At 41.7% G+C, this 12,062-nt stretch overlaps 1 protein-coding gene and 1 pseudogene across 1 annotated transcript; one reads left to right on the top strand and one right to left on the bottom strand.

Annotated features, from left to right (window-relative positions):
- LOC139477808 (uncharacterized) overlaps positions 1 to 12,062 on the bottom strand; it is a 174,529-nt pseudogene that overhangs the window by 38,208 nt on the left and 124,259 nt on the right.
- On the top strand, positions 216 to 8,009 carry LOC139477792 (heparanase-like). The gene is made up of 10 exons (XM_071260209.1): positions 216 to 400; positions 1,619 to 1,749; positions 4,330 to 4,503; positions 4,734 to 4,905; positions 5,160 to 5,210; positions 5,364 to 5,564; positions 6,633 to 6,747; positions 7,048 to 7,160; positions 7,392 to 7,532; positions 7,856 to 8,009. The coding sequence occupies exons 1-10, from the start codon at positions 216 to 218 to the stop codon at positions 8,007 to 8,009; spliced, it is 1,437 nt and encodes a 478-aa protein (XP_071116310.1).

The following is a 12,062-nucleotide window of genomic DNA, read 5'->3' on the forward strand; positions in this document are numbered from 1 at the left end:
CTTTGCGAAAAGATGAGCGTATCCTGCTCCAGTACTGGCATCAATCATGAGCAGTTCATTTCTGATTTAAAAAATTCCATCATCGAACTGAAGTAAACCAGTTGTTTTATCAGTTTATCAGCAGTTTGTCATTGACACGAGGTCAGTCGTTCACATTAAATGGTATACTTCTTTATACAGATACACATTAACATACATGCAGTGCTGAGGACACCATGACTGTGACACGTGTGCTCGTTATACTCTGCTCCTTACATGTGCAATGTATAGTGGGTCAGTCTGTTTCTGTCACTGTTGCTACAGACAAGGAAATAGCAACGATAGATGACCATTTCGTTGGAGTGACAATTGATTCAGCAGAGATACCAATAGCTTTTAACTGGGGAGGACTGGATTTACGGTGAGTGTATTAGTTTATTTATGTAGTTTACTGTAGAGAGGATATTTCATGTGTCGAGTGAAATATCACGGGTGAAAAGGAGATATCTCCTTTTCCTCCGTCACGCGATGAGAGAAATATAATATTTTACGAGACATAAGGAATATTCTTTTTATTTGATACTTTTTGTGTAGTTTGTCTGCCGGTAAATATTTCATTACAAATGTAAAAACTTGAAACGTAAATTCTCCCTACCTAACACACAGGGATGGTTCACCACGCCTTGTATTTGCAACTGGAGAAGTGGTTTCGTGTTTGCATAATCTTTAAAAAATATGAAGAAAAGAAGCAAGACATTTTTAGCGGCCCGAAACGTCTCTATCACACATATAGATATGGTTATATACAAAATCAACTTTAACAAAAAATATACTTGAAAACTACCAAACCGCTGTTGGAAGCGAAATAATACACGCTTGTCAAGAAACAAAACAGCGCTTTGCGAAACGAAAAGTCTCGATTGACGAGTTAAGTGGAAATTTACAGTATATAACGAAACAGTCTTTAAGAGAATAACGAACGACCTGAAGCGATATTACCTCCATAAATGGCAACAGTGAAATATCAAGTGTTATGTTCAGTGCAGTGAAATATCAATTGCTATGTTCACTGCAAAGAAAATATCAAACTCAGTCTTTCACACTTAAGTATATGATAAAACATTATACACTCGTGCCTCGTTTATACGGACACTTGCGTCATTTCACAATTCGTCCGTATAAACGAATTTCCGTATAACTGAAACCTGCTTCTTACTGGAAGAGTTAATGGAAGAGCGGCATTGTCCATTAAAAGAATAACACGCCTACCTCGAAAACACTTCTGCCTGTCAAAGGGCTGCAACAAATCAGAAAAGAGTTCTGATGTCATCCACGCTTTTGTATTGTTGCGGTACCTGACATGAAGCTAGGGATTGTAACAACCACTGAAACATCGGGGTCGTCGAGCTTTTCCTATCACAAATGGCTTAACTTTCTCAGAACCGTCTGCATTCGCACACAGAGCCACACTAACAGGCTCCTTGGATCGTTTCGTACCACTAACAGGCTTGGACGCAAGTGTCTGATTTGGTCCCAACTTAAAAAACCATGTATATCATACGAATATGGTGAATAATCGTTCGCGTTTGAAAAAGAACAAATCATTTTGATGATATTTTATTTGAAATTAATTTTCTAGTTCACCCAAAGTGCGGACGCTTGCTAAGGCGTTATCCCCGAGCTATCTGAGAATAGGCGGAACTGCTGGAGACTTCAATACCTTTGACCCAACGGGTCATGGGGGTACAAGTGCAAACTCCACTTTTACTGGTATGTTTATATGACTTATATGATAAATATGATACATCGTTTTGGGAGTATTCAATGCCAGAAAAATGAATGATGTTCAACTTGGTCATAACATTCATCAAGTGATAAGGTTCCTTCACCGTGACATCGTTTTGAGTCGTTAGGGATTTACACTGCTTATAATAATCCTGACGCCATCGAGAGTCTGTGAAATCTGCAGTTAAGGTAGAGCAGAGGTCTCAAGAATTGTCACAGTCAATGATTAGGAATGTAATCTGTACTGAATCCTGCTTTAACTGCTGTAGTAAGATCATATGCAAACCCCTGACATTGATTCCGTCAGTAAGTATAAGGTAAAATATAGCTGAAAGCAGCAATGTCGGGCTCCGTTGACACAAAAGCACGGCCTTGGGATTTTGGTGGTATCTGGAACGCAACTTTCTACATACGCAAACAACATTTGAACATAATCGGGCAAATGAGTGGACGAGAAGCGGTGCTTACACAATGGTGTGGGCGTGGACGACACAAAACGACAGTTTCAATACCACTAGCGCTGAGCAAATGAGCTTCAGTAACTGCTTGAATGAAGGAAGGAATTGACTTTACTGCCGTTCCTGCGGACGCTCAAACGTAGCCAAAGACGGGAACCCGAAGCCCGCTTAGCAAGGGCTCTCCGACTCGGTTTGGGTTGACACGGCCGCTCGCTGACTCGGCTTATGTAGCACACGGTGTAGAACACCAGGAACCGCCGCTATGAAATTGGCGTGTGCCAGTGTGTCCAGGGTTGTTCTACAGAGTGTTCCTCCATGTTAGAATCCTCGAAGGGTTTGCTTGTACCAATGCTATCCAACGTAAGGCCCCGAAGCAAATGCCTATTGGAAAATGAATACATGCATCAACCAATGCAGCAAGAATGACCACCCGATACCGAAAGTCACCGCTTACGACAAGACAAGCATGGGTTTGCTGAAGACCAGTTCTAAACCTGTTCTTCACGGGTAATATACATAAAACGGACGACATTTGCGACAAGATTGTGTATTGCTCTTGGCTCTCTAATTAGCCAGCGAACGGGGGTTAAACTATAATTGTGGGGCGCTTATTAGAAGTAGTACTCAATTAGAGTACTAACTTGAATCAAACATAACATAACATTTGCAATGCAAACAAAACCAAAACAGATATGATATTTAACGTAAAATTTATGAGAAATAAATTATCAAAATCAAAATCCAATATGTCCGCTACTAAAAAGATATCCCAAACCTGCAATCCATATTTGATGTGGCATGTATTGAGAAAATTCTCAGAGGGTTTGGAAGCTTTTTATGCAGTTGATTCAGAGAGTATGGATGTAAAGACATGTACCAAACCACACTGTGAAACCTTGAATCCAATATGGCGACTAAACCACGTGACCGATGACCAAAGACAAAGAACAAAAAATGTCAAGCACCTAAAGCAGCAAACACATTCAGAGTGAGTGAGTGAGTGAAATTTAACGTCACATCTGCAATACTTTAGCCATATCGTAACGAAACAATTATAATAATTATATTTAGATTAAAAAAGGTGCCAACGATGGACAGAAGTATAACTATAGTATCACATTTTCTATTTTACAACTAGTTGAGAACAGTTAAAAGAATACACTTTCAATCGGGCTAAAATTGGGCTATAGATCACCAGTAACCAAAGTAAGGCCACCTTACTTGGGACCGTGGGGACTTACCATTCAAAGAGTGTAAGTAATCAGACCAGCGATTGCAGACAGTAGGGCGACATATATCATCAAAACCTACTTGTTTTTAGTTATCTGCCCTTCGTCATTGTGCCTACGGATTTTGGCGGAAGCTAGTATCTTGTGGTAATTTTTTGCTATCCCTGGTCCAAAAATCAGTTTACACTGATTACAATAGGCCAATGTTCAAAATTGAACTCCGTGTCAATCAATGATCTGCTTTACATTTGTTTAAATGAATATTTATTGTTTTCAAAAGAAGGACATATAGGGGTTATCACATGTGTGTTTTGGGATGGTAAATATGTTCTATGAGGAATGAACATTGTACTTAAAAAGTACATAGTTTTTAACATCCAAGCTCAAACAACCACGATAGCCACTTTATATTATAATGTTTTTCATGAATCTATATCGAAACTTTCCTTTGAATGTGCGCACTAAAATATTAGGTCGCAATGCCAGTGATTAGTCAGTCGAAACAGGCAGTGAAGATATTTGTTTTCTGACACCGATATTCGGTTTCGATAGCGACATGCTTCTAAAAGCGTTTCTGCACGTGAACACTATCTTCGGAGAGAGGCATACCCGGACGTTGGTTTTGTGGTGGTATCTAACTTAAACTAAGACGGTCAGTGTGTCTTTCGAGAACATTTCTATTGAACTGAACAAAGAATGACTTCTTAATATTAATTCTGACTCGATCGCTGATAAAGAAGAGCGACGCCATGTTTGTTCGCAAAGACTGAGTACCTACATGTACGTGACATTATGTTACTTGTTTATCCGGGTTTATATATCCATTGGCTTCATTCCGCTGAGAAATGTACCCATAAAAAATCTATTTTATCATTGAGGTGCCATATGGGACAATCTGAATGACTTTGTGAGGGCCGTGGGATGGGACTTGGTGTTTGGCCTCAATGTATTGAAGCGGAAAGACGGACAGTGGGACCCTGAAAACGCCAAAGAACTGATGAGCTATAGCTATGCCAGGAACTACAAGATGCCCGCATTTGAACTCGGAAATGGTAACAGTTCTACAGCTCATTGAATAGAACATACAACGTAACATATTTGTGGATGATATTATACTTCACCAAGTATGTATAGTTGTACCTAGGTCATTCCTCCGTATTTACTACTTATGCGCGTTATTCTTCAATCTCAAAGTCAAAAAGTGTAGAGCATGACGAACATATGTACTGTAACGACCATAATCATATTCTTGATATTATAATCTAGTTTCTTTGGTCTCTAGAACCTGAATATTTCCCCGAACCCTTCACCAATACAATTTCTGGAGCACAGCTTGGGCGAGATTTTGTCCATCTTAGGGAAATCCTCAAGTCTACTCCTGGGTTCGAATCCACGCTGGTGATTGGACCAGATGTAACAGGTATCTCAGGACCGAGATCCATATTGTTCGAGAAGTAAGTAGAAACGTGCAAAACAGTGTTCAAAATTGTATCTGGGTTAGAGCATCATCATGGGGGTTGTTAAATTAAAATTAAAATGTGATGCCTCATGGTACACAACTGCTATATTACAGCAATGTGATAAACGATATATAGATGACCCATGCACCACTCCAGTACATCATATTCAGTCCCATGTCCCATGTTCCATACCGAAAACGGATTTTGAAACGAGTTTGATACTGGGATTCCTATTGACTATTTTACAGTTTCTTCAAAGGTGAAGGAAGCAAAGCTGTTGACAGAATCACCTTTCACCAGTGAGTTTTAAGCTATTTCAGTTTCTTACTTTTTTATCTAATTATGTGTTTGTAACCACACATGTAACGGCACTACGTTTGTCAACCATTGCAGTAGGGACACCTAAAAATGAACTTTTCTTTGCGTTGGATTTGAAATGTTTGAATGTTTAGGTACTATGCCTACGAAGTCGGTGTTACAGTGGACACCTGTCTCAATCCCAAGGTGCTGGACAGCCTGATATCTGACATCCATAGAGTGCGTAACGTCACCGCTCCCTCCAACCCCGACACTCCCGTTTGGCTTGGGGAGACATCGTCCTTCTATGGCGGGGGAGCACCTGATATATCTGATAGATATGTTGCAGGTTTTCTGTGAGTATTGTCTGTCTACTTTATTTTCGTAGCGAAACGAATTTGTAGTGCGCGAGTTGGGGGCTGAGTAACTTACGCCGCTTTAAGCACTATTCAATCAATATCACGGCAGGGAACACCAGAAATGGTCTTCATAGAAGTTTCCAATGTGAGGATTTCGAACCTGGGTCTACAGAGTGACGACCGAATGGTTTATCAATTGGCCACTTTATAGTGCATTGATGTTCGCTTACGAGACAGTTAGAAACTATAGGGGTGCGGATTGTAAAGAAGGTATTCTAGGCAATCAGTCAATTGCCTGAATGGCAACCACCTGATCCTCATGCGCATTGTATCCCAATTGCGTGGATCGATGCTCATGTCAATCAATGGATTGTCTGGTCCAGACTCGATTATTTACAGACCGCCGCCATATAGCTGGAATATTGCTGTGTGCGGACTTGAATAAAAAACAACCAAACCAAACTCATGCTGCTGAGGTTATATTTAGTACCAGCTTCCCTCCGGGTATTGACCATATGGACCTGGACATTGCAGAATACACAGACACACATAAAAGACTGAGGATACAGTTGGTATACATTCTTGTCTTGTTAATGATGTTGAAGCAGGAGTAAGCTGAACGCCGCTCCCAGCAATATTCCAGCCATATGACGGCTTCCTGTAAATAATCGAGTCTGGACCTGACAGTGCAGTGACTGATATCATGAGCATCGATCCACGCAATTGGGATCGATGACATGCATCAACCAAGTCAGCTCGCCTGACCACCCGATCCCGTTAGTCGCCTCTTAGGACAAGCATAGTCGCCTTTTACGGCAAGCATGGGTTGCTGAGGACCTATTCTTCCCCGGATCTTCACGGGTCAGCTGAATGTGTGATTCCCAAGGTTAGAAGACAATATTTGTTTTCGGAGTTGCCAAAATGAATGAATGTGCACGACGACATGGATAGTCTAATGAACGCAAAATCGTCTCCTCCATTTCATTTGTTCAACTCGCTTTGAACATGAAACATAAATGTTTTGATTTACACTTACCTGGACTATTAATGATATGAATATTTCAGATGGTTAGACAAGCTCGGGGTTGCTTCAAGGATGGGACTTAAAGGGGTTTTGAGACAATCGTACTATGGACAAAATTATTCTCTGATCGAACCGCACACGTTTGAACCTTATCCGGTAGGTACAAATATGATATCATCTTGTTCCATTAGGACTGACTAAAACTCATCTTTGCAAAATACGTTAATACAGTAAGAAATACTTTGTCAGTTTATCTAATGTATCTGACTTGAACTGTAGAGACATCATTTGATATCGTGAAATTTTCTATCTATTTTTACGTAGCCAATTTATGGTTCAGTGTGTCCAGTATTTGATCATTATTGGTAAACCTGCTACCCTGTCACCCGCTCAGGACCCTAACTTTCATGTGATAAATCTGAGTGTGCTCGTTGCGTGAAAATTGTCACTTTCCAGGACTACTGGCTGACCTTGCTCTACAAGAGACTGGTTGGTAATAAGGTCTTATCCGTGCAGACCAACTCAAGCAACAGTTTCAGGGTCTACGCCCACTGTGCCAGACAGAACAGGTACACAGTTGGAATTTGCTGATGGGGTAGTCAGTATGCAGGAGACAAATATCTATGTTTCAGTCACTTCCTCTTTAAATTCAATCATCAACATAAAGAACATCTAACATATCTGCACTGTCGTCACACGTTTTCTTGAGGTGCTTGTAATTTAATGACTCCGAATTCTGATGTGCTTAACCATATTAACCATTTTTTTGTCCAACAATGTTCCACATATTTTGTTCACAGCGTGTACAACTACAAGCCGGGTAGTGTTGTAGTCTACATCGTCAACGTCAACATCTATACCACCGTCGTCACCTTTCCACAATTCCAAAAGAATATGGATCTCTTCTGGCTCAGACCAGAGTTCATAGAGCTTACTTCGAGGCAAGTATAGGGATACGTGATGTCACAAAGAAACTATTCAGAACACTTTAAACACTTTGTAACAGAGGCTAACGTCGGTCGGGTTTGCCAATATTTCATGCCATAGAGATGAAAATAATAATAATAATAACACCTATCAATAACGCTTCGTCCTTGCCTTTACATTACGCGCTACATAGATAAAAGTGACCTATAATGTCACGTTCATTTTATTAACCATTGTAATCCGAATAGCTGATGTGTTGTCGTCGTTTGGGAAGTGGTTGGCGTCTTATTGGCACAGATATACCGTTTGATATATGACACTGACAATGTAATTTCAGGAATGTGACACTAAATGGTAAACGACTGGATTATGTGAACAACACCATCCCTGACATGCCCCCTCAAAAGGCCTATGGCGGGCTCCTCATGCTGCCAGCTAGGACCTTTGGGTTTGCCGTGTTCCCTGATGCGGATGTTGATATCTGCAAGTGATGATGACTGGTATTAGTTGTAATGTGTTCCACATTAAACCAATGTTACATTACAAATCTTTGTTTTTATTTTCTTGTTGGCATTCCGCACTCGTGCACATATTATATATAATGATTACAGTAATAGGCAATACTAGACGAGTACTGAAGGCACATATGTTAAAAACCAACACACACACTTAAAGTATACAGAATCCGCTTTCAATAAATGCCACAGCCCCATCAACACAATGTCCGCTTTGAATTAGATGCAAGGAAGAGTGGTCCTGGAGAATGATACCTAACGTCCTAGGTTGGTTTGTTGTTTAACGCCGCACTCAGCAGTATTGCAGGTATAGGACGGCGGCCTGTAAATAATCGAGTCTGGACCAGACAATCCAGTGATTGACATCATGAACATCGATCCATGCAATTGGGATCGATGACATTTTTTCAACCAAGTCAGTGAGCCTGACCACCCGAATCCGTTAGTCTCACGGCAAGCCAAGTCGCCTTTCGCGGCAGGCATGGGTTGCTGAAGACCTATTCTATCCCGGATCATCACGGGTCTTGCGAAAAGGTCAGCGTATCCTGCTCCAGTACTGGCATCCATCATGAGCAGTTCATTTCTGATTTAAAAAATCCCATCATCGAACTGAAGTAAACCAGCTGTTTTATCAGTTTATCAGCAGTTTGTCAATGACACGAGGTCAGTCGTTGCTGAAGACCTATTCTAACCCGGATCTTCACGGGTTAACGTCCTGGGTGACAGTGTCCAAAGGTATCAATGCCAGATGTTAGGAATAGATATCTGACTATACGTTTTGCTTTCTACAATGGTATCTGGTACACACATGCCTACCTGTTAGGAACATGTGTCTTCGACATGAAGCCAATGCTTCGATTATTACGCATCTATCACATGGCAGAGAATTGGCTATCACAGCTAAATATTTACATTCAGTACTGTTTATTATTACCCTAATATATGCACCGTGATCATTGCATGTGTTATGCACGCGGTCGTATTTACAATATCTCTGTTTTAACCCCCTGATCTATAGGTAATGTATCCAATAATGTTCGTTTAAATTACTAGATATAGCTATACCTGTTACTGCAACGATAGACGGGAAGATCCTGGGTAAAACAGATCTTCAGCAACCATTGTTTGCGGTAAAAGGCGACTATGCTTGTCGTAAGAGGCGGCTAACGGGATTGGTGGTTAGGCTCGCTGACTTGGTTGATGCATGTCATCGTATCCCAATTGCGTGGATCGATGCTCATGACATCAATCACTGGATTGTCTGGTTCAGACTCGATTATTTACAGACCGCCGCCGCATGACATATGGTGGGTTCTGACGTCAAGCTGAGACGCCATGATATAACTGAAATATTGTTCAAATGCGCGTTAAACCAAACTGACGGACGTTATGATAAACGTAGCATGAGCTTAGATTTATGTTTTGTTGTGGCGGGATGGGGTGGGTAGTGTAAGTGTGACATGCTTTCAGGCATTGTTGATATTGATGACCTGATGTGTTTCTACTACAGATCCATTTTGACATTCAGGTCGCCACAGTTAAAGACCCTTGCTCGTGCGTTTCCTCCCTGCATTCTCCGCACTGGGGGCACGGATGCTGATGGTGTAACGTTCACCCCAAGTCTGCAGGCACCAAATGTATCTAACAGTGTACTCACAGGTGACAAGTGCATGTAATTACATACTGTTTTGTAAATACTGATACATGTAGACTATTTGGGGGTAAAATGGTCAGTGAATGTACCTTTTTATCACAGCATCAATACTCAATCGAAAGAAGAATTACGGACGTACACACTCAAATACTCAGTATCAAATCATTTAATAGCTAACAGTGATGTTTGGTTGTTGGGTAAAACTCTGCAAAAAATAGAAACAGAAAAGCAGTAAAATTGTAAATATACTATTCCAAAAAAGAAACGCATAGGTGCTTCTGAAAAATTCCTCTGATCAAAGAATATGTCAACTGAATCGATAAAATATGTTATAAATCTGTTTATAGGAGACTTCTGTGCAAAACTGTATTTAAAAAAAACACCAAATCGCAAAACGTTGTGTTTGATAAGACGTTTTACAAATTTCTGAAAACACATCACCAAAACGAAACCAAACTCATTTTGCACGTGCAAATTGGGCCATGAGTTGCATGCTGTATCTGTCTATAAAAAGCCATGTCGCATTCGAATTGTGAAATCAGTTTTGAAGAGTTTCACGACGGAATCATTGTGCCACGTCTAGACGCTGCGACTCGCAATATCGCCTTTGGAAGACTAGGGGCTGGTGAGTCACAATCTTCAGTTGCAAGACGTCTAAATGTAAGCCAAAGTATGATTTCTCGACTCACGCAACACGCTTCAACCTTACGGATACCACAAACGACCGTCCACGCACCGGAAGACCTCGAGTCACCACAGCGGCTCAGGATCGCTACATCCGGGTCCTCCATTTACGTGATCGTACTGTTACAGCTGAGAGCACAGCGGCCAGGGTGCCTCGACTTCGAAGGATATCGGGGCAAACAGTACGGAACAGACTGAGAGAGGCTGGACTGAGAGCCCGGAGACCCTACTTCGGGAACGTGTTACGACGTCGGCATTGCGTCCAACGTCTCCGCTGGTGCAATAACATGTCGGCCTGGAACTTACGAAACTGGAGGCGCATATGGTTCAGCGATGAATCTAGGTTTCTTCTTCAGAGACGGGATGGACGAAACAGAGTTTACAGACGGGTCCATGAACGTTATGCTCCTAACTGTGTACGTCAAGTGGACAGATTCGGTGGAGGAAGTGTCATGATGTGGGCGGCGATATCCTACACCAACCGTACTATTCTTATCCATGTCCAAGGAAACCTGACGGCTGTGCGCTATAGGGACAATATTCTTCAGCAACACTTTCTCCCAGTCATTGACGTCCGACGGGAGTTATTCCAGCAAGACAACGCCAGGCCACATACAGCACGTGTCACCATGGAGAAGCTGGCAAATAACAACATTCCTGTGCTCCCCTGGCCATCTCGTTCCCCGGATCTCAAACCAATAGAACATCTTTGAGATGAATTTGATCGGCGTCTACGTCAGCGTATACGTCAACCTCAAACTCTTCAGGAGTTAGCTACATTTCTTCAGCAGGAGTGGAGGAAAATTCCTCAACCAGTTATACAGCGTCTGATCCAGTCCATGACGAGGCGGGACCGAACTGATATTCGTGCACGTGGTGGACATAACAGGTACTGACACTTCTGTAGATGCTGAACAAAATCATGACTGTTTAGCCTGTGGTGTTCATTATAATCGTATACACACGTGGTTCTGCCATGTGCACGTCAAATTTCAGCCTCCTGAGTATGTTTGTTGAATAGTTATAAACTAATAGTTGAATTAGACCTTTGTCTCTTCAGATTTCTGCCTTATGCGTTTCATTTTTGGAATAGTATATAAAAAAAGTGTTTCCGACATCCATAAAAAAAATTATACGTAAAACGAAATAGTCATTTCTGCATGGATTGGGATTGATTTGTGTGAAGGAATGGGGTATTGAAGAAATTTGGTGAAAAGATTGAAAACAAACAGGTAAATCATATTTGGTCGTAGCCAGGCTTTTACACGTAGCACATGGCACAATTACAAGAATGTGGAACCGTCATCAGACACACTGGACAACATGTGACTTTCCCAGATCCGGTCAACCACACATCACAAGTGGAGCGCAGGACAGATTCATACAGCTACGCCACTTACGCGAAGGAACCGAAAAAAAAACCCTACAACTACGGCAATACCAGGACAGTGACAGTGAGGAACCGTTGAAGGTCTTCCCGCTAGACGGACCAGTTCGAGGTGTCAATGTGACGTCGGCTTGGACGTCGATGATGTGAATATAGCCACAACTACGATGGTCGCTTTTTTATGCTTCGCCGTGAGGATAGAAGACGTCGTGTTTACAGGCGTCGCGGGGAACGTTATGCACGAAACTGCATGCAGAAAATGGACAGATATTGGTGGTTGTTGTGGGCAGTCATCTCCTACACT

Source organism: Haliotis cracherodii, unplaced genomic scaffold (assembly GCF_022045235.1).
Source record: "Haliotis cracherodii isolate W230 unplaced genomic scaffold, xgHalCrac1.p SCAF_36, whole genome shotgun sequence".
Taxonomy (NCBI): domain Eukaryota; kingdom Metazoa; phylum Mollusca; class Gastropoda; order Lepetellida; family Haliotidae; genus Haliotis; species Haliotis cracherodii.